Source organism: Salmo salar, chromosome ssa11, assembly GCF_905237065.1.
Source record: "Salmo salar chromosome ssa11, Ssal_v3.1, whole genome shotgun sequence".
NCBI lineage: Eukaryota > Metazoa > Chordata > Actinopteri > Salmoniformes > Salmonidae > Salmo > Salmo salar.
In genome coordinates, this window is record NC_059452.1 from 41528921 (window position 1) to 41552022 (window position 23102).

General features: G+C 42.5%; 2 protein-coding genes across 4 annotated transcripts; both read right to left on the minus strand.

Annotated features, from left to right (window-relative positions):
* Positions 1 to 9738: 9738 nt before the first annotated feature.
* On the minus strand, positions 9739 to 17368 carry LOC106562614 (mortality factor 4-like protein 1). 3 transcript variants are annotated; one of them, XM_045689579.1, is made up of 13 exons: positions 17187 to 17368; positions 16612 to 16658; positions 16413 to 16480; positions 15853 to 15939; positions 15660 to 15698; positions 15345 to 15425; positions 15222 to 15247; positions 14716 to 14804; positions 13666 to 13767; positions 13197 to 13285; positions 12496 to 12668; positions 11090 to 11174; positions 9739 to 10264 (listed from the first exon to the last, which is right to left on the minus strand). In XM_045689579.1, exons 1-13 carry the CDS (start codon positions 17224 to 17226, stop codon positions 10213 to 10215), a joined length of 978 nt encoding a protein of 325 aa, XP_045545535.1. In that variant the 5' UTR covers positions 17227 to 17368; the 3' UTR covers positions 9739 to 10212. The 3 variants fall into 3 exon arrangements, with proteins under 3 accessions (XP_045545535.1, XP_045545534.1, XP_045545536.1); XM_045689578.1 differs by having other exon boundaries at positions 9739 to 10294; XM_045689580.1 differs by lacking the exon at positions 15660 to 15698 and having other exon boundaries at positions 9739 to 10294.
* A 2150-nt stretch (positions 17369 to 19518) lies between these two features.
* LOC106562667 (relaxin-3 receptor 1-like) lies at positions 19519 to 20706 on the minus strand. The gene has a single exon (XM_014127636.2). It carries the CDS (start codon positions 20499 to 20501, stop codon positions 19899 to 19901), a length of 603 nt encoding a protein of 200 aa, XP_013983111.2. The 5' UTR covers positions 20502 to 20706; the 3' UTR covers positions 19519 to 19898.
* Positions 20707 to 23102: the final 2396 nt, after the last annotated feature.

Consider the following 23102-nt stretch of genomic DNA (forward strand, 5'->3'; position numbering starts at 1 on the left):
TGGGTATTCCAGCATGACAATGACCCAAAACACACGGCCAAGGCAACAAAGGAGTGGCTCAAGAAGAAGCACATTAAGGTCCTGGAGTGGCCTAGCCAGTCTCCAGACCTTAATCCCATAGAAAATCTGTGGAGGGAGCTGAAGGTTCGAGTTGCCAAACGTCAGCCTCGAAACCTTAATAATGACTTGGAGAAGATCTGCAAAGAGGAGTGGAACAAAATCCCTCCTGAGATGTGTGCAAACCTGGTGGCCAACTACAAGAAACGTCTGACCTCTGTGATTGCCAACAAGGGTTTTGCCACCAAGTGCTAAGTCATGTTTGGCAGAGGGGTCAAATACTTATTTCCCTCATTAAAATGCAAATCATTTTATAACATTTTTGACATGCGTTTTTCTGGAGTTTTTGTTATTCTGTCTCTCACATTTCAGATAAACCTACCATTCAAATTATAGACGGATAATTTCTTTGTCAGTGGGCAAACGTACAAAATCAGCAGGGGATCAAATACTTTTTTCCCTCACTGTAGTAGCGAAGAATTACAATTTAGCAGATTAACACTGGAGTGATAAATGAGCAGATGATGATGTGCAAGTAGAGATACTGGTGTGCAAAAGAGCAGAAAAGTAAATAAAAACAGTATGGGGATGAGGTATGTAGATTGGGTGGGCTATTTACAGATGGACTACGTACAGCTGCAGCGATCGGTTAGCTGCTCAGATAGCTGATGTTTAAAGTTGGTGAGGGAAATATAAGTCTCCAGCTTCAGCGATCTTTGCAATTCGTTCCAGTCACTGGCAGCAGAGAACTGGAAGGAAAGGCGGCCAAATGAGGTGTTGGCTTTGGGGATGAGATATACCTGCTGGAATGCGTGCTACGGATGGGTGTTGTTATCGTGACCAGTGAGCTGAGATAAGGCGGAGCTTTACCTAGCATAGACTTATAGATGACCTGGAGCCAGTGGGTCTGGCGACGAATATGTAGCGAGGGCCAGACGACTAGAGTATACAGGTCGCAGTGGTGGGTGGTATAAGGCGCTTTGGTAACAAAGCGGATGGCACTGTGATAGACTGCATCCAGTTTGCTGAGTAGAGTATTGGAAGCTATTTTGTAGATGACATCGCCGAAGTCGAGGATCGGTAGGATAGTCAGTTTTACTAGAGTAAGTTTGGCGGCGTGAGTGAAGGAGACTTTGTTGCGAAATAGAAAGCCGATTCTAGATTTGATTTTGGATTGGAGATGTTTAATATGAGTCTGGAAGGAGAGTTTACAGTCTAGCCAGACACCTAGGTATTTATTGTTGTCCACATATTCTAGGTCAGAACCGTCCAGGGTGGTGATGATAGTCGGGCGGGCGGGTGCGGGCAGCGAACGGTTGAAAAGCATGCATTTGGTTTTACTAGCGTTTAAGAGCAGTTTGGAGGCCACGGAAGGAGTGTTGTATGGCATTGAAGCTCATTTGGAGGTTAGTTTGCACAGTGTCCAAAGAAGGGCCAGAAGTATACAGAATGGTGTCGTCTGCGTAGAGGTGGATCAGGGAATCACCCGCAGCAAGAGCGACATCATTGATATATACAGAGAAAAGAGTCGGCCCGAGAATTGAACCCTGTGGTACCCCCATAGAGACTGCTAGAGGTCCGGACAACAGGCCCTTCGATTTGACACACTGAACTCTGTCTGCAAGGTAGTTGGTGAACCAGGCGAGGCAGTCATTAGCCTCTCTAGGGCAGGCGGGACGAATTCGTCCCACCTACGTAACAGCCAGTTGAATCCTGTGGCGCGATTTTCAAATACCTTAAAAATCCTATTACTTCAATTTCTCAAACATATGACTATTTTACAGCTATTTAAAGACAAGACTCTCGTTAATCTAACCACACTGTCCGATTTCAAAAAGGCTTTACAACGAAAGCAAAACATTAGATTATGTCAGCAGAGTACCAAGCCAGAAATAATCAGACACCCATTTTTCAAGCTAGCATATAATGTCACAAAAACCCAGAAGACAGCTAAATGCAGCACTAACCTTTGATGATCTTCATCAGATGACACACCTAGGACATTATGTTATACAATACATGCATGTTTTGTTCAATCAAGTTCATATTTATATCTAAAAACAGCTTTTTACATTAGCATGTGACGTTCAGAACTAGCATACCCCCCGCAAACTTCCGGGGAATTTACTAACAATTTACTAAATTACTCACGATAAACATTCACAAAAAGCATAACAATTATTTTAAGAATTATAGATACAGAACTCCTCTATGCACTCGATATGTCCGATTTTAAAATAGCTTTTTGGTGAAAGCACATTTTGCAATATTCTATGTACATAGCCCAGCCATCACGGGCTAGCTATTTAGACACCCGGCAAGTTTAGCCTTCACCAAAATCAGATTTACTATTATAAAAGTTTGATTACCTTTTGTTGTCTTCGTCAGAATGCACTCCCAGGACTGCTACTTCAATAACAAATGTTGGTTTGGTCCAAAATAATCCATCGTTATATCCGAATAGCGGCGTTTTGTTCGTGCGTCCCAGACACTATGCGAAATGGTAAATCAGGGTCGAGCGCATGGCGCAATTCGTGACAAAAGAATTCTAAATATTCCAATACCGTACCTCGAAGCATGTCAACCGCTGTTTAAAATAAAAAAAAATGCAATTTATCTCGTAAAAAAGCGATAATATTCCGACCGGAAATCTCCTTTTCGGCAAACAGAGGAAAAAACACAAAGACGGGGGCGGCCAGTGCACGCGCCTAATGCCCATTGTCCCTTGATCGGCCACTTGAGAAAGGCGATAATGTGTTTCAGCCTGGGGCTGGGATGACGACATTCAGGTTTTTCCCAGGCTCTGAGAGCCTATTGGAGCCGTGGGAAGTGTCACGTTACCGCAGAGATCCTTTGTAATTGAATGAGATGTCAAAGAAAGACAATAAATGGTCAGACAGGCCACTTCCTGTAAAGGAATCTCTCAGGTTTTGACCTGCCATTTGAGTTCTGTTATACTCACAGACACCATTCAAACAGTTTTAGAAACTTTGGAGTGTTTTCTATCCAAAGCCAATAATTATATGCATATTCTAGTTACTGGGCAGGAGTAGTAACCAGATTAAATCGGGTACGTTTTTTATCCAGCCGTGTCAATACTGCCCCCTAGCCCTAACAGGTTAAAGAAACCAAGGCTATTGAGTCTGCCGATAAGAATACGGTGATTGACAGAGTCGAAAGCCTTGGCCAGGTCGATGAATACGGCTGCACAGTACTGTCTTTTATCGATGGCGGTTATGATATCGTTTAGTACCTTGAGCGTGGCTGAGGTGCACCCGTGACCAGCTCGGAAACCGGATTGCACAGCGGAGAAGGTACGAAATGAGTGATCTGTTTATTAACTTGGCTTTCGAAGACTTTAGAGAGGCAGGACAGGATGGATACAGGTCTATAGCAGTTTGGGTCTAGAGTGTCACCCCCTTTGAAGAGGGGGATGACCGAGGCAGCTTTCCAATCTTTAGGGATCTCGACAATAGAAAAGAGAGGTTGAACAGGCTGGTAATAGGGGTTGCAACAATGGCGGCGGATAGTTTTAGAAAGAGAGGTTCCAGATTGTCTAGCCCAGCTGATTTGTACGTGTCCAGGTTTTGCAGCTCTTTCAGAACATCTGCTATCTGGATTTGGGTGAAGGAGAAGCTGGGGAGGCTCGGGCAAGTAGCTGCGGGGGGGGAGCTGTTGGCCGGGGTTGGGGTAGTGTGGTGGCTAATTTCTGCATTACCAAACGAGGAGAGTTACAAACTTCACACACCAGTCAGAGTTATACTTAAACTTCATCTTTAATGATAAGAGCTTTGCAATAGCACTTGACTTTCAATGATGCGCCATTGAAAAGTGACAACACAAAAGTACAAAGATCTTTTATAGTCAAGATACACCCCTCTCAACGTACATGACGAACAACAGATACATAAAATGGTCACAAGGTTAAGATTTGTATGAAAGATATCTATAAAACATAGCAGACAGCAACTGCTGTGTCAACAGTTTTCATTGTATACACCAGTGTCTGGTCCTCCTACTCCAAACTGGAACAGACTCTCCCTGGTACGGTATAGAACAGAATCATTAGCTCATGTTCTCTGGAATGCTCTTTAGGCTTTATTACCCAAAGACATCGTAAATCTCCTCTGTCAGTGCTATCTTAGAGGCCCATCCTCAGTAAAACACACACACAATAGTTAACAGAATACTCTATTCTGTCGAATAAAACAACCATTATAATACAATACAATACAAGCATTGTAACATAATCTTGCAATTTTCCACGACAGTAGCCAGGAGGAAAGCATGGCCAGCCGTAGAGAAATGCTTATTGACATTTTCGATTATCATGGATTTATCGGTGGTGACCGTGTTACCTAGCCCCAGTGCAGTGGGCAGCTGGGAGGAGGTGCTCTTGTTCTCCATGGACTTTACAGTGTCCCAAAACTTTTTGGAGTAAGAGAAGGACAGGGAGGCGTAGCCTCGTAGACTCTCCTATTTTGTTGGTTTGTCACTCACCATTTACTGACTGACTCGGTTGGAATTGCAGGTTGCATTTGTTGCTGGAAGCTGTTAGAAAGACACCATTGGCCCACACCTCAGCCGCCTTGTATTCTGTCAATTAAAATCAATGAATTTAGTACCTTAGTGACTCAAGTCCTTTCCCTTTATGTTTTGCAAAGGCCTATCTCCAAACATCTTGGAGTAGGTTAGCTACAGAATGTCTTAATCAATGATTTGAAATAGACAAGATGGTGCCGTACACATTTCTGGATTACTTCATGGAGCAAAACATTCACACGTATAGGAAGTAGATGATCTAGGGCACCACTGTACAGGAAGTAGATTATATAGGACACCACTGTACAGGAAGTAGATGATATAGGGCACCACTGTACAGGAAGTAGATGATATAGGGCACCACAGTACAGGAAGTAGATGATATAGGACACCACTGTACAGGAAGTAGATGATATAGGGCACCACTGTACAGGAAGTAGTTGATATAGGACACCACAGTACAGGAAGTAGATGATATAGAACTCTGTTATGTTTTTAGTCCAAGTCTTTCATATTTCTCCAGGAATTCTGCCTCCTAATCTGAAGACAATGAATCATCATCCTCTTATCGGTATAAATGGGTCCAGGTTTCAACTTCTAAACTTTCTAGCAATTATTCTTACACAAAGAAATATGCAAACTAAATAAAAATTCAGACACAATCTCCAGAGGAAATTGAACTGCAGCTATCTTTCAAATTGTCTTTCTTGGTTGCCCGGAAAAATTGCCAATTGCCACCTGAGACATGCATCACAGCTCAGACCAACAGACTCCTAAAGATCTTCTATCCCCTGGCCATAAGACTGTTAAATGGCTAACAGCTACTGCTCTCCGTCTCCCACACACTATCCACACTGACTCTATGCCCATCCACAGGTCTCTACCCATTCAGACACACGCACACTCACATACACCCCTTCACACCTACACTCCCCCACACCCTCACACCTACACTGCTGCTAAAATGAATATTGTTTAGATGTATTACTGCCATTACACTGCTGTTCATTGATCACCATTTACTCTAGAAATAGATAGTATCTTTCTCCTGTTTACATGTATATAGTCAGGTTACCAGTAACTCTAGAAATATAGTATCTTACTCCTGTTTACATGTATATAGTCAGGTTACCAGTAACTCTTGAAATATAGTATCTTACTCCTGTTTACATGTATATAGTCAGGTTACCAGTAACTCTAGAAATATAGTATCTTACTCCTGTTTAAATGTATATAGTCAGGTTACCAGTAACTCTAGAAATATAGTATCTTACTCCTGTTTACATGTATATTACCATAAGTATTGATATAGTCGGGTTACCAGTAACTCTAGAAATAGATAATATCTTACTCCTGTTTACATATATAGTTGAAGTCGGAAGTTTACATACATCGAAGCCAAATACATTTCAACTCAGTTTTTCACAATTCCTGACATTTAATCCAAGTAAAAATTCCCTGTCTTAGGTCAGTTAGGATCAACACTTTATTTTAAGATTGTGAAATGTCAGAATAATAGTAGAGAGAATGATTTATTTCGGCTTTATTTCTTTCATCACATTCCCAGTGCGTCAGGAGTTTACATACACTCAATTAGTATTTGGTAGCATTGCCTTTAAATTGTTTAACTTGAGTCAAACTTTTCGGGTACCCTTCCACAAGCTTCCCACAATAAGTTGGGTGAATTTTGGCCCATTCCTCCAGACAGAGCTGGTGTAACTGAGTCAGGTTTGTAGGCCTCCTTGCTTGCACACGCTTTTTCAGTTCTGCCCACACATTTTCTATAGGACTGAGGTCAGGGCTTTGTAATGGCCACTCCAATACCTTGACGTTTTTGTCCTTAAGCCATTTTGCCACAACTTTGGAAGTATGCTTGAGGTCAATGTCCATTTGGAAGATCCATTTGCGACCAAGCTTTAACTTCCTGACTGATATATTGACTGATATATTGCTTCAATATATCCATATAATTTTCCTGCCTCATGATGCCATCTATTTTATGAAGTGCACCAGTCCCTCCTGCAGCAAAGCACCCCCACAACATGATGCTGCCACCCCCATGCTTCACGGTTGGAATGGTGTTCTTTGGCTTGCAAGCCTCCCCCTTTTTCCTCCAAACATAACGATTGTCATTATGGCCAAACAGTTCTATCAGACCAAAGGACATTTCTCCAAAAAGTACAATCTTTGTCCCCACGTGCAGTTGCAAACCGTAGTCTGGCTTTTTTATGGTGGTTTTGGAGGAGTGGCTTCTTCCTTGCTGAGTGGCCTTGCAGGTTGTGTTGATATAGGACTCCTTTTACTGTGGATATATATACTTTTGTACCTGTTTCCTCCAGCATCTTCACATGGTCCTTTGCTGTTGTTCTGGGATTGATTTGCACTTTTTGCACCAAAGCACGTTCCTCTCTAGGAGACAGAACGTGTCTCCTTCCTGAGCGGTATGACGGCTGCGTGGTCCCATGGTGTTTATACTTGCGTACTATTGTTTGTACAGATGAACGTGGTACCTTCAGGCATTTGGAAATTGCTCCCAAGGATGAACCAGACTTGTGGAGGTCTACAATTTTTTTCTGAGGTCTTGGCTGATTTCTTTTGATTTTCTCATGATGTCAAGCAAAGAGGCACTGAGTTTGAAGGCAGGCCTTGAAATACATCCACAGGTACACCTCCGATTGACTCAAATGATGTCAATTAGCCTATCAGAAGCTTCTAAAGCCATTACACAATTTTCGGGAATTTCCCAAGCTGTTTAAAGGCACAGTCAACTTAGTGTATGTAAACTTCTGACCCACTGGAATTGTGATACCGTGAATTACACGTGAAATAATCTGTCTGTAAACAATTGTTGGAAAAATGACTTGTGTTATGCACAAAGTAGATGTCCTAATCGACTTGCCAAAACTACTTTGTTAACATGAAATTTGTGGAGTGGATGAAAAACAAGTTTTAATGACTCCAACCTAAGTATATGTAAACTTCCGACTTCAACTGTATATTACCATAACTATTGATATAGTTAACTCTAGAAATAGATATTATCTTACTCCTGTTTACATGTATACTGCTCAAAAAAATAAAGGGAACACTTAAACAACACAATGTAACTCCAAGTCAATCACACTTCTGTGAAATCAAACTGTCCACTTAGGAAGCAACACTGATTGACAATACATTTCACATGCTGTTGTGCAAATGGAATAGACAACAGGTGGAAATTATAGGCAATTAGCAAGACACCCCCAATAAAGGAGTGGTTCTGCAGGTGGTGACCACAGACCACTTCTTAGTTACTATGCTTCCTGGCTGATGTTTTGGTCACTTTTGAATGCTGGCGGTGCTTTCACTCTAGTGGTAGCATGAGACGGAGTCTACAACCCACACAAGTGGCTCAGGTAGTGCAGCTCATCCAGGAATGGCACATCTATGCGAGCTGTGGCAAGAAGGTTTGCTGTGTCTGTCAGCGTAGTGTCCAGAGCATGGAGGCGCTACCAGGAGACAGGCCAGTACATCAGGAGACATGGAGGAGGCTGTAGGAGGGCAACAACCCAGCAGCAGGACCGCTACCTCCGCCTTTGTGCAAGGAGGAGCAGGAGGAGCACTGCCAGAGCCCTGCAAAATGACCTCCAGCAGGCCACAAATGTGCATGTGTCTGCTCAAACGGTCAGAAACAGACTCCATGAGGGTGGTATGAGGGCCCGACGTCCACAGGTGGGGGTTGTGCTTACAGCCCAACACCATGCAGGACGTTTGGCATTTGCCAGAGAACACCAAGATTGGCAAATTCGCCACTGGCGCCCTGTGCTCTTCACAGATGAAAGCAGGTTCACACTGAGCACATGTGACAGAGTCTGGAGACGCCGTGGAGAACGTTCTGCTGCCTGCAACATCCTCCAGCATGCCCGGTTTGGCGGTGGGTCAGTCATGGTGTGGGGTGGCATTTCTTTGGGGACCACACAGCCCTTCATGTGCTCGCCAGAGGTAGCCTGACTGCCATTAGGTAGCGAGATGAGATCCTCAGACCCCTTGTGAGACCATATGCTGGTGCGGTTGGCCCTGGGTTCCTCCTAATGCAAGACAATGCTAGACCTCATGTGGCTGGAGTGTGTCAGCAGTTCCTGCAAGAGGAAGGCATTGATGCTATGGACTGGCCCGCCCGTTCCCCAGACCTGAATCCAATTGAGCACATCTGGGACATCATGTCTCGCTCCATCCACCAACGCCACGTTGCACCACAGACTGTCCAGGAGTTGGCGGATACTTTAGTCCAGGTCTGGTAGATCCCTCAGGAGACCATCCGCCACCTCATCAGGAGCATGCCCAGGCGTTGTAGGGAGGTCATATAGGCACGTGGAGGCCACACACACTACTGAGCCTCATTTTGACTTGTTTTAAGGACATTACATCAAAGTTGGATCAGCCTGTAGTGTGGTTTTCCACTTTAATTTTGAGTGTGACTCCAAATCCAGACCTCCATGGGTTGGTAAATTGGATTTCCATTATTTTTGTGTGATTTTGTTGTCGGCACATTCAACTATGTAAAGAAAAAAGTATTTAAGATTATTTCATTCATTCAGATTTAGGATGTGTTATTTTAGTGTTCCCTTAATTTTTTTGAGCAGTGTATATTACCATAAGTATTGATATAGTCGGGTTACCAGTAACTTTTCAGCCCTGTTTACATGTGTACAAAACATTAAGGACACCTGCTCTTTCGACAGACTGACCAGGTGAAAACTATGATGCCTTATTGATGTCACCTGTTAAATCCACTTCAAAATCAGTGTAGATGAAGGGGAGGAGACGGGTTAAAGAAGGATTTCTAAGTCTTGAGACATGGACCTTGTATGCGTGCCATTCAGAGGGTGAATGGGGAAGACAAAAGATTAGTGTCTTTGAACAGGGTATGGTAGTAGGTGCCAGTTATACTATTTTGATACGAAATACTGTACTGTTGGGAAGGATTTGCAAGTCACTAATTTCACTGTGACTGTGCATGTGACATAACTTGAGTGAGAACCATCTAATGGGGAGTTAATGGCCATTGTTCAATCTCAGTCTCATGAATGCCAAAATAATGAGATTTCTGTATTGTAGACTACAGGTTGGCAGGGAGAATGAAGGATATTTACCATAAAGAACTTGTGTAGAAACATCTTTATTACAAAATGATAGCCATAACACCGCTAATGTATCCCACCAAAGACATTTCAATTCGATTGCTTTGCACAAATTGTGGTTAGCATCAAATATCCATAAATCAACACATGCAAAGTCGTTGAGGTGAAAACAGACAAAACGGATCCGATGGAATGCACAGAAACATTACAGAGATGTTCATGGTAAAAAGTCCCCGATATTGGGAGAAAAACATGCCTGTCTCGTTTGTGTTACGTACCCGGTGGGAAAGAAAGAAAAACACTTTATATCTTAAAAGCTACCACTGCTCCAAAGACATGACCGACTCCAGGGAACCTCCAGAAATAGTCCAAGTGAAAAAAAAATCCAGTCCAGCTTTCCACTCAAAAGGGTTTGAGATGGTTACATGTAGTCTGGAAGAGGCTTGGTGTTTCCGAATGGGTCGATCGCCCCCCCCCCCACTGCACCTTCCTCTCAGACGGCTTTCCTATGGTACTCTGGGGGCGCCACCTCGTAGTCACTGGAACTGAAGAGGGAGGAGTTCTTCATTAGATACCTACGACAGACAGGAGGAACAAGCGATTGGAGGTCAATTACCAGCCATAGAAAATGGACAGAAACTGGCATCTGTATTCATAAAGGTGATCAGCCTCTATGAAGTCCATTAATATTACAGGCTGCAGAAGAATGAGGAGCAGATCAGCTCATCCTAACAAATTATAACCTAGCTTCCATTTGGACATTTAAACTGAGTTTGTTCAGATAACCATCTGCAGCAATTAGGATAAGGCCACATTTGTTTACAGGAAATAACAACACGTAAAAAAGGCTAATGAATGTGGCCTCCGTTTGAACCCATCCCAATCTACTACGGTTGTTCCAGGTTGAGGAGGAACATGATTATGGCCACGTTCCCAGATCGTCTCTAGGGTACACACAGACAGTATCCTGCAGATGCATGGCCAGACATTTAGGCCCACTGCAAGGACAACATTCATGACAGAGCAACAGTGAACAAAGGAACTGCTTCATCAGGATGACTGAGATAAGCTGTACGATTTGGACTACTCTGGAATCCAATGGTCTTGATAACTTCTTGTTAGAGTGGTATCACAAAGTTGGGACTTCAATTTCACAAATTCTGTCAGTGTCAAGCTTGTGTAGCCCAGCTTAGACCGAGCCCTGACAGCGAGATTAAATAGAAGCATTTCACGGTCAGTGGGCTACGTTTTCAACGGTGAAATCCTTCTGATGAGAATATATAAATTATGATAGGCCAGCCAGGTTAGGGAATGCTCTGCCAAGCCAGACATTCAATTTCACGAGTGGGGATGAAGGAGAGGCTTCTTACTTGAGAAAATCCTGCAGGTAGTTGAGCAGCAGAGCCAGGCTTTTCTCATCCAGGGGAGTGTAGGCAAGCATGGAGCCAATTCTCACTGCACAACAAAGAACAGCACTATCAGGGACCAGGTTTAACCATATTTACAGACATGAAGCTATATTAGCATTGGCTGATATTTGAATAAATACTGTCTCAATGCAGGTGTGGACAGATGGTTAACTGATAAACTCTCACTCCCATGGAAACTGCTATACAGTTTTATTTAAAATATGTGAAGAGTGCTGTGACTTTGTTAAATGCACTCCTAAATAAATTGTGATTTCATTTATAAAATGTTATTGGTCACATACACACATTTAGCAGATGTTATTGCGGGTGTAGAGAAATGCTTGTGTTTCTAGCTCCAACAGTGCAGTAGTATCTAACAATACACACTAATCTAAAAGTAAAAGAATGGAATAAAGAAATGTAGAAATATTAGGACGAGCAATGTCGGAGTGGCACAGACTAAAATACAGTAGAATAGAATACAGAATATACATATGAGATGAGTAAAGCAGTATGAAAACATTAAAGTGGCCAGTGATTTCAAGTCTATGTATATAGGCTCAGCAGCCTCTAAGGTGCAGGGTTACGTAACCGTGTGGAATCCGACCTAGTGATGGCTATTTAACAGTCTGATGGCCTTGAGATAGAAGCAGTTTTCGTTTGCAGAGAGCACCACCCAATTGACGCTTGGCGTTTGACCTTCAAGTGTTTGACACAGCCATTGATGACACAAACACTTTTCTAAATGGTTTTTCATCTACTAACCTCAGTTCAACCTGGCTCGGAACGAGACGCTTTCTCAAATGTCCCTGGCATTTACTCCATCTGATGATCACACCGGTTGAGATCAGAAACCCAATTGTCGGTAGTTAAAGATCTGCTCAATGTTAACTAACTAATGGGATTCTGGATGCAATTTGTGGCAGTGGTAGACGCTTAACTTTCTGGCCTTCCCTGGGTATTGCACATTACACATTCTCTTACACCCCATTGACTCCAGAAAGTAAACCTTCATCCCTGTGATAATGGCCGATAATGAAATCTATTAAAGTCTCCTTCATTAGCAGTATGGCTGAAGATGAGAGCTTTCGTGGGTGCTGTGACGGTGCACCAATGACAGTGCAGTGAACGGTGGTAGGAGAAGAGTAGACAAAGGCACTGTAAACTTTCTTAAGGCTCTAATAACTAAAGAGAGAACTATTTCCCCATGGGTCTGTACCTCTCCTAAAAAGAGCTCAATCACCACAATGTTAGTCTCCTGAAATTCAAACTGAAATATTTGTTAAAAGTTCCAGTCCAGAGGCTACTTCAGATCCTCCTCATTCAGACAGTAGTCGTCACCCCCCCCTCCCCCGGTGGCTACGTACCAAAGAGCCGGAGCAGGTGCGGGCCCCCGTAGACCTGGGACATGGGTGTGTCGGGGTGATCCGCCAGTATCTCTGCATACTGGGGCCTCTCAAACTTATAGAGTAGCTGAGTACCCAGCATGACGTTGAAGTACTCCCTGATCCCTGCCACCACCTCATTCACAGCATACTCCCTGAGGGGAACCAGGACAGGAGATAAGGCTACAGGCAGTGCTGGAGTGTTCACAGCTAGAGCTGCTCTTTTGCACATCATCATATGCTCATTTATCACTCCAGTGTTAATCTGCTAAATTGTAATTATTCGCTCCTATGGCCTATTTATTGCCTACCTCCTCATGCCTTTTGCACACACTGTATATAGACTTTTCTATTGTGTCATTGGCTTGTTTATTGTTTACTCCATGTGTAACGCTGTGTTGTTGTCTGTGTCACACTGCTTTGATTTATCTTGGCCAGGTCGCAGTTGTAAATGAGAACTTGTTCTCAACTAGCCTACCTGGTTAAATAAAGGTGAAATAAATCAATAAAAAGAGCTGAAGAATGTGTGATACCTAGGTTGAACTTCACCAAGCAAGTGAATTACAGCTAGCCAACTTTGATAAGCAGATACAGGCCTAGCTTGCCTGGTTTCTAGTCAGATGACCTTCTTCATTGTAACTTCACTCCTACTGCAACGTCGAGAGGGGTGTGGTTTTACTTACTTGCTTTCTGAAGTTCCTCTTGATTTCTTATAGCTTGCATAGTCCTCCAAGACAGTATCCACATTCTTTCTCGCGGGCAGGTGAAAAAGCTACAAAACATTCAACAAAAATGTAACGTATACATATTTGTCAAGCACCTCATAAAATGCACTTAAAACACAAACAAAATCCTGTAAAGAATGAACTTGTAGAGAAAGACTGTCTTGCCAGTAAATAGATGGCATCTTCTGACCAGGGTAGACAGCAGGGTTGGGGTCAATTTGAAGTGATGGCAGCCAATTCATGAACTGAAATTCCAATTCAATAATTAAAAAAAACATATTTTCAATGACTTCTCAATAAACTTAAAAGTAAAAGCTATTCATTTCAGAAGTTTTTCAATATTTGAGGTTTAAATTCAAAATCCTGAATTGACCATTTTCAGTTGGAATTGAGCCCAACCCTGGTAGACAGCTGTCTAGACCCCCACCTGCTTCTGTCTGGTAATAAGGTCCCAGTCATCTACCAGCCACGGCTTCAGCTCCTCAGGAATCTTCACCTTGACCTCCACACGGTTGATGAACGTCTCCTCCTGGTTACAGTGAAAACAAATGGAACAGTCAGACTCATTAACAATAAGAGATGTGAAAACCAGAAAATAAATTAAATAAGCTATGGGTACTGTTAAAAAACACAATTCCCATCTGTTTGACTGACTGCTGCAGGACATAAGTAACTGGAGCCATTGTTTCAGAGTATGTGAGGGACTACACAGAGAACAGGCCTGCTGTATGTGAGGGACAGCACAGAGAACAGGCCTGCTGTATGTGAGGGACAACACAGAACAGGCCTGCTGTATGTGAGGGACAGCACAGAGAACAGGCCTGCTGTATGTGAGGGACTGCACAGAGAACAGGCCTGCTGTATGTGAGGGACAACACAGAGAACAGGCCTGCTGTATGTGAGGGACAACACAGAGAACAGGCCTGCTGTATGTGAGGGACAACACAGAGAACAGGCCTGCTGTATGTGAGGGACAACACAGAGAACAGGCCTGCTGTATGTGAGGGACAACACAGAGAACAGGCCTGCTGTATGTGAGGGACAGCACAGAGAACAGGCCTGCTGTATGTGAGGGACAACACAGAGAACAGGCCTGCTGTATGTGAGGGACAACACAGAGAACAGGCCTGCTGTATGTGAGGGACAGCACAGAGAACAGGCCTGCTGTATGTGAGGGACAACACAGAGAACAGGCCTGCTGTATGTGAGGGACTGCACAGAGAACAGGCCTGCTGTATGTGAGGGACAACACAGAGAACAGGCCTGCTGTATGTGAGGGACAACACAGAGAACAGGCCTGCTGTATGTGAGGGACAGCACAGAGAACAGGCCTGCTGTATGTGAGGGACAACACAGAGAACAGGCCTGCTGTATGTGAGGGACAGCACAGAGAACAGGCCTGCTGTATGTGAGGGACAACACAGAACAGGCCTGCTGTATGTGAGGGACAACACACAGCATCCATAGGTGGACATACACTCTCCACAGTTGGGTCGCAACGAGCCCTCTTCTTCCGCGGTGGCTGTGGCATCTCTCCTGTGCTGGTGCCTTCTCCAGCCGCTGGTGCTGCATAAAGACAAATGGGACAGACACACAATCAAACTCTATCCACAAAGGAATGTTAAAGGGTTAATTTAACTAGTAGCAGAAACTAGTGGGACTAACACTTTAACTAGTAGCAGAAACTAGTGGGACTAACACTTTAACTAGTAGCAGAAACTAGTGGGACTAACACTTTAACTAGTAGCAGAAACTAGTGGGACTAACACTTTAACTAGTAGCAGAAACTAGTGGGACTAACACTTTAACTAGTAGCAGAAACTAGTGGGACTAACACTTTAACTAGTAGCAGAAACTAGTGGGACTAACACTTTAACTAGTAGCAGAAACTAGTGGGACTAACACTTTAACTAGTAGCAGAAACTAGTGGGACTAACACTTTAACTAGTAGCAGAAACTAGTGGGACTAACACTTTTACTTACTCTTTAGTTTTGTCTTTTTCGCTTTCCTGAAGAAGAAAAAAGATTGCATTAAAAGGCGCTGTTCAATTCTTTTTTGTGAAAGTTTGAAAGTAGGTCAAAATTGAAAGACCGGATCAAACTTACAGATCAACATTTTTCTGCTGCACAGCAGCAATCTTCTTGCTCGGTGCTATACCCCTCATCTTTCCCTCAACATCATAATGTCTGCAAGAGAAAGGAACACCGCCAAGAAACCAGGCCATGAACTACAATAACCTTCAAAAACACTTTTTCTAACATTTCCTTAGGATCATTTTATGTATCGTTCTTTTAACCAGTATGTTTTATGTTCAACTAGTGCTTACAAGTAAAAGCACTGTGGGCTGCAAGTATTGTATCATAGGTGCTATATACATAAAGATGACTATTGTGGTTCATTATTAAAATAAGTGGAATCACTTTTTATGTTCTCCCATCTTCGAGTCATCGTCGGCATTTCTGGGGAGACATTGATTGACATATAGAATCTCATTCTTGTATTTCGTTCAATGGCAGCTTGAATACAATGTTGACACAGTAGGTACATTGCATACACTAAAACACTTCCCCCCACCCCAACACAAAGTCTGTCAGTAATGATAGATGAACTCACTGATTAGCCTTTTGAAGCTCTTTTTGTTTCTGCAGGTTGCTGTCCACATATTTGAGAACTCTGCTTTCAGGAACCCATTCATCCCAGCTAAAACAGAAAGAAATCAACCACATTCAGATTGCTGACAGTTTATTTTTATTGAATCAATACCAGCATGTTAGGTCTGTGGCTGTGAGGTAAGCATTCATAAAAATAAAATAAAGTTCATTCTAAAAAAAGATGGGTCCATAGCTATAACAGTACTGTCTAAATAGAGACAGTACTGGTCCTCTGTAGCTCAAATGTTAGAGTAGCGTTTCACAAGGAGTGTACGTTTTGGTTTTTGCCCTGGCACTACACAGCTGATTCAAATGAGGAACTCCTCATCAAGCTTTGATCATTTGAAAACCTCTCTGGGGTACCCAAGAGTTTGGGAAACGCTCTGTTAGAGCATGCAATGCCAGAATAGTGGATTCAGTTCCCGGGACCACCCATTCGTAAAAACGTAAGCACCATGACTAAGTCACTTTAAATACATGACTCTTATTATTTGAAAATCCAACAATGCAAAAATGACTCACTTTTTGTTCCATCCACTGTAATGAATGAAGTACTTAATTTGCTTCTCCTTGATATTGGTTTTCACTGCCTGAAATACAACAACAATCATTAAGAATTGTAATAAATATGACTATAGGTATAGGCTACTGTAAATGGTGTATTGTTTAGTAAAACACGAGCTGACAGCCATTCAGATTGGTGGAATGAATCTAAACCCACCTTTGCTTCGTAAAGCAATGGCCCATGAAAACACAGAACTCTTTCACCTGAAAACAGAAGAAATAGACAAATGCTGGACGGTTATATTAACAAACCGTGAACACCAGTGGTTGGCTATGGTGTAGCTAAATGTATTTCGTTGATATGCGGCCAACATATAAAACAAGCTAGCTACATTTGCTATTCAAGCCAAGGCCCTTGGCAGGGGATTGTTTACACGTTAGCAATTAGCTAACGTTAGCTAGATAGCTTATTGTTTCAACACAGCCAGTTAGCGCAAACAGTCTAGTTAGTTGGCTGAATGAATACGAAAGGTACGTGTATTAGTACACTACTTACGGTAGATGACACAATTATTCGATACATTATTCAGACAATTTTCATATTGATGATATATCTAGTTAGCATATAGCTAGCACATCAGCAGAGCAGACTGTTTTAGCTAACGCTAGCTGGCTAACGTGCTCTGCGCGAGAAGCGCCATAGCGCAGAGGCGTCGAAGCCTTTTCACTCACGAGACAACAGGGTCTAGCAACGTTTTTAATTTTACAGTTCATCATCCCGGTGCACATTACCTTCTTGAAATTTAGGTTTAGGGTCCTGTTTTGGCGCCATTCACAGACTCAACTGTTCGGATCTCTGAATGATCAAATTCGTGCATTGCCAGCTTCCATTTCTTCCTGACACATCACGGCAAAGGGCGCGCCACTCTTCTCGCGACGTGCACAGCCTGGCAGCGCGGTCAGGTGACCAGGATAACGCACTGCACTGAGGCCCATGCGGAGCACACAGAACATTATCATTGTTTGGTGAAGGAAGGGAGCCATGTTCATTTACTTTATTTGAAACTTTATTTAACTAGGCAAGTCAGTTAAAAACACATTATTATTTACAATTACATCCTGGCCAAACCCTAACTCGGACGACGCTGGGCCAATTGTGCGCAAGCCTATGGAACTCTTACTTTAGTTTATTTAGTAAATATTTTCTTAACTCTATTTCTTGAACTGCATTGTTGGTTAAATGCTTGTAAGTAAGCATTTCACTGTACATATTTTGCATTGAGAGCATGTGCCAATTTGTCCCCCTAGTTCTGCCATTGAGAATACTGTACCAGATCTGGGTGTATGTTTAGATTATTATAATATATGTTTTTATTTAAGTCAGTTAAGAACAAATTCTTATTTACAATGACGACCTACACCAGCCAAACCCGAACGACACGACCAATTGTGCCCCGCCAAATCACAGCCGGTTGTGATACAGCCTGGAATCAAACCAGGGTCTGTAGTAACTCCTCTAGCACTGAGATGCAGTGCCTTAGACCGCTGCACCACCCAGAAGCCCTGTAGGGTACTAGGCTGTTTAGAATATTCATACAATCATAACATGAATTGGTTATTTCAGCCACTAACAAATAAATCGTCTCTTGATCTTGTGTCTCTGGTTGGCCAAGAGGTTTGAAGATCATGAATAGGTTTATTCATTAGTCTGAAGAGTATAACAAAATGTCAATCATTCTGTCCTGACAAATAGGATAGTAGGTCAATATCAAACTGAGATGAATTGTTTTATTGATATGGGTCAAGTATGTGATGCATAAGTGAAGCCTATTGGCACAACGCCTCTCCCCTATTTGACCTAGATAGTTTGTGTGTATTCATTGATATGTAGGCTTCGTGTGCCTTTTTAAAAATGTATGTAGTTCTGTCCTTGGGCTGTTCTTGTCTAATAATGTTCTGTATTTTGTCATTCTGTATTATGTTTCATGTTTTGTTTGGACCCCAGGAAGAGTAGCTGCTGCTTTTGCAGCAGCTAATGGGGATCCTAATAAAATACCAAATTGGCAGGCCTGTTAGGCAATACATGCAGTGTTTTCGATATAAAATGCATTTTGTTTGGGAAATGCATAGGGCTACCGGTAAAAGCTGTCATTAACTATCAAGTTGTACTCATAACACTGCTCGTGGGCTTCAGAGGGAAATGGACCATTAACAGTAATCGGTGTCAAGACTGTCATGTTTTTCGTTGTCCATTTTGACATAAAACACAATAATACAATCATTAAGGCAACGGGGTGAGATTAAATATATGGATGTTTATTAAAAAAAAACATTTTGCATGAACACAATTTAGGCAATATGGTCGTTTTCAATCTATAAAGTTCACATTCATTCATCTGTTAATTAACATAGCCATAATATTTACACTTCCCCCATTGCATGTCATTTGTGAATTTGTGACATGCCATTGCACACAATGAAGACTAGACGTGCAGCTGTGAAGGATGACATGGGATCATGGGTACGTTTCTCTCCACTAGGCTACAATTATGATGGAATGATAAAGACAACATCTAGTCTGCCTCAGTTTCTCTATCGTTTAATGATGACAGTCCGGGCGGTGTCTCTATCGTTTAATGATGACTGTCCGGGCGGTTTCTCTATCGTTTAATGATGACAGCCCGGGCGGTTTCTCTATCGTTTAATGATGACTGTCCGGGCGGTTTCTCTATCGTTTAATGATGACAGCCCGGGCGGTTTCTCTATCGTTTAATGATGACTGTCCGGGCAGTTTCTCTATCGTTTAATGATGACTGTCCGGGCGGTTTCTCTATCGTTTAATGATGACTTTCCGGGAGTACAACAGCACATGGATAGGAGGAACCATAACAGGCAGACTTGCCTCATGCGCAATTTTGGTAGCCATTGGATACTGTATCATTGTGACCTTTTGTTTTAGTGCTTGCCCATGCCTATTTTGTGATTTATTTTCACTAACAGAACATACTGCATTCGCCTATTATAGTAGACCCATGTCGTGCGCTCTATAGGGTACATTATGCAACAGGGAGCGCTGCGTAATGGCAACGGCAACCGAATATTCCACTGCGTAAAGTGACTATCCGCGATATAACAAATCTTTCAGTTTCTTTCTAAACTCTTCTCTCATTAGGCAATAAATTACAGGGTTTAGACAGCTATTGGCGTGCGCAAGGCAGACTGTCACAGGAAATACGTAAGTGTGAACTATGTAGTAAGATTTATCCCAATGCACAGCATTCAATTTCACAAGGACGCCCCAGAATGTGATGGCGTGATTTGGCATCCAGCAAAGAAAGAAGGACAGGACCACGATGGTGACAGATTTGGTGACTTGTGATGTCCGTTTGGTGTTTGTTTTCATACTACGGTTGCGGATGAATCGCAAAAGCATGATGTAGCTGACTGAAACAATGGCCATGGGTAAAACAAATGCAAATATTATTTTCTGAAGGTGATAAACTGCTAACCAATATTGTCCATCAGGGAACTTAAGCAAACATAGTTTTCCCCCGCTACATTTGTCACGGTTGAGAATATGGATGTTGGTGCAGTCGCAAATGTTGCGGATACCCAAAGAACCACGCAAATCCATTTGGCAGAGCAGGACTTTTGCCTAGTTCGGTCCTTTAGAGAGGAGGCGACGGACCAGTATCGGGTGACGCTCATTGCAGTCAGAAAGAACACGCTCGCGTACATGTTCATAACGGTGACGGAGCTGATGATTTTGCACATGGCATCTCCAAACGGCCAGCTGAAGTCAAGTGCGGTGTCCACTGCCCAGAACGGCAGAGTCAATACAAACTGGAAGTCCGTCACTGCCAAGTTAAGGACAAAAAAGTTGATTCTGGATTTTTTCCGCTCTTGTTTCACTCTGATAAAGAAGAGCACCAGTAAGTTGCCCACCAAGCCCACAGCGCACACCACCGAGTAAACGACGCAGATGAACACCCTCAAAATCGGAGTCCCGTCCGCTGTCACGTCGATGTCCTCTAGGCTACTGAACCGGTCCAGATCCGTCAAGGACCAATTCAGTAGGCCGACACTGCTGTTGTTTCCTTCAGTCATCGTTTCTGTTATTAAATTCGAGTGATTCGTGTAGGCTATCCAACTTCAAATCAGGGTTGTAGTCGCTCACTCCGCTTCCAATACATCCTCAGGTTAGTTTGAAATTATAAGAGCGCAACGATTGCTATGCGCCATTCCCATCATGGCATAATCACACACATTGACAATGTAGCTGTCTTGGTGGGGTACCTCAGAGCGTCTTGACAAGTGCAGTTCTTACAGGATTTATATTGTGACCGCTTCTAGATGCCCTGCCCTGAACGCACAAGGATTGGTGCCAATGTTTGATTGACATTAGGCTATAGCCTATATTCCCTATTTGCATCACTTTCTTGATATTGACCAATAGGCTACTCTGGGCGTAATGGGTTTTATAATGGAATACAATATTTTTCTGGGCAATAGTGATTTGGCTACTCACCCGAGAAATACAGTACTGGTAGGCTTAAACCTAATAAATACTATTGAATGGATTGGAAACATTATTTAGATCTTTCTTCGACCATCCCATGTAGAGATCAGTGGAGGCTGCTGAGGGGAGGGCGGTTCATAAAAATGTCTGGAAAGGAGCGAATGGAACGGAACCAAACCATGTGTGTTTAAAAAAAAAAAAAACATTCATATATTTAATCTCACCCCGTTGCCTTAATGATTGTATTATTGTGTTTTATGTCAAAATGGACAACAAAAAACATGACAGTCTTGACACCGATTACTGTTAATGGTCCATTTCCCTCTGAAGCCCACGAGCAGTGTTATGAGTACAACTTGATAGTTAATGACAGCTTTTACCGGTAGCCCTATGCATTTCCCAAACAAAATGCATTTTATATCGAAAACACTGCATGTATTGCCTAACAGGCCTGCCAATTTGGTATTTTATTAGGATCCCCATTAGCTGCTGCAAAAGCAGCAGCTACTCTTCCTGGGGTCCAAACAAAACATGAAACATAACACAGAATGACAAAATACAGAACATTATTAGACAAGAACAGCTCAAGGACAGAACTACATACATTTTTAAAAAGGCACACGAAGCCTACATATCAATGAATACACACAAACTATCTAGGTCAAATAGGGGAGAGGCGTTGTGCCGCGAGGTGTTGCTTTATCTGTTTTTTGAAACCAGGTTTGCTGTTTATTTGAGCAATATGAGATGAAAGATAGTTCCATGCAATAAGGGGTCTATATAATACTGTACGCTTTCTTGAATTTGTTCTGGATTGCAGACACATTAGGGTGTTAAGACGTTAACTTATCCTACTGGATATTCTATAAGCATTGACAATTCACTGAGGACTTTATCCCCACACATGTGAAGTGTGTGTTTAAATAATTAGCATTTCATTAGAATTCCAAATGCTACGTAATGGAATCTTTTAATCTTCATCTCCCACTGGACCCGGTCAGCCATCTTCCCACCGTAACCCCGACATGGCCGACATATAGGGCTGTACCAAGGCCGTGAGTTCAGGTGAGACATTTCTAATTGTAATTCTAATTTTAGTCTTAAAAGTCAGAACTTCAACAAAAAATGTAAATAAGAATATAATTTGTTTTATGAAAGAAAAGTTTAGATAATCTCCATCTCATTGGAGATGTTCAATAGTCAAGTCCAAAATCATAATGTTGACGGCACCATCTCCAAAGCCTCCATTCAATCCTAGGTACATGTGGGTGATGTTTCAACCAAAGTAGCAAGGCCATGGTACATGTGGGTGATGCTATCTACCATCCTGCAGCACTCTTCCCTCTATACCAGTGATGGCCTCAGCATTGCATCTGTAGCCAAGCAGAGGAAGAAGGGAAGCAGCTGCTTCTAATCACTCTGGAGAGCAGTCCTTCCTCTTCACTCCAACCCAATCTACCCACCCCAATACAATCCCTTTACCCCACTCCAATCCCCTTCCCCAATCCCCATAATTTAATCTTTTGAAAACTTTTTGTCAATGCATTTGAATGCGTTCTGTTTTCGATTGGAACCACAATACATCTGAAATTAGGGGAATTTATTGTCACTTTACAGATAAAGCCATTGATTTATCATCAGAGATAATAGAACTCACCACAAATGCAAGTATTTACTACTTCAACTACTTGTCAATCAATAACGGAGTAACTTGAATTAAACTGTGAGGCAACTGAGCCAGAGAAGCAAGCAGGAGGGCAACGATGACCTTCAGAAACTTTTAACAATGGCAAAAGATTGCCAATGCAGTTCCAGTATCTCCATATTTTGACGACAAGCCTTCCCACACATGGCTCCTCCTAGATGGATTAGTATGCATAGTTATGTTTCCCTGCATAAGCTGTTGAATTCCATAACAAATATGATCCTTTTAAATCTGTTCACTAAAATGTGGTGAAGTATTTCCATCTCATAATGTAACTTCTAGAATGGTGAGATTGTCATTGCATCCCACTCCTTCGAGGCATTGCTACACTAGTGACTAGTTGTACCCAAGAGTGTTGGGTACTGTTGGAGCTAGGAACACAAGCATTTCTCTACACCTGCAATAACATCTGCTAAATATGTGTGTGACCAATACAGTTTGATTTAGACTCTGCCTCGTCTAAGGCAGACTGCAAAATGAGTGT

What these genes read in the sequence shown, in the direction of transcription:
- LOC106562614 (XM_045689578.1), bottom strand. Translation starts at nt 17,226, where the DNA reads ATGGCGCCAAAACAGGACCCTAAACCTAAATTTCAAGAAG. An exon ending in GAGCTTCAAAAGGCTAATCA is followed by an intron (nt 15,699 to 15,852) that starts GTGAGTTCATCT and finishes ATGTCTCCCCAG; the next exon opens with AAATGCCGACGATGACTCGA. An exon ending in GAAAAAGACAAAACTAAAGA is followed by an intron (nt 14,805 to 15,221) that starts GTAAGTAAAAGT and finishes GTCTTTATGCAG; the next exon opens with CACCAGCGGCTGGAGAAGGC.
- LOC106562667 (XM_014127636.2), bottom strand. Translation starts at nt 20,501, where the DNA reads ATGACTGAAGGAAACAACAGCAGTGTCGGCCTACTGAATTGGTCCTTG.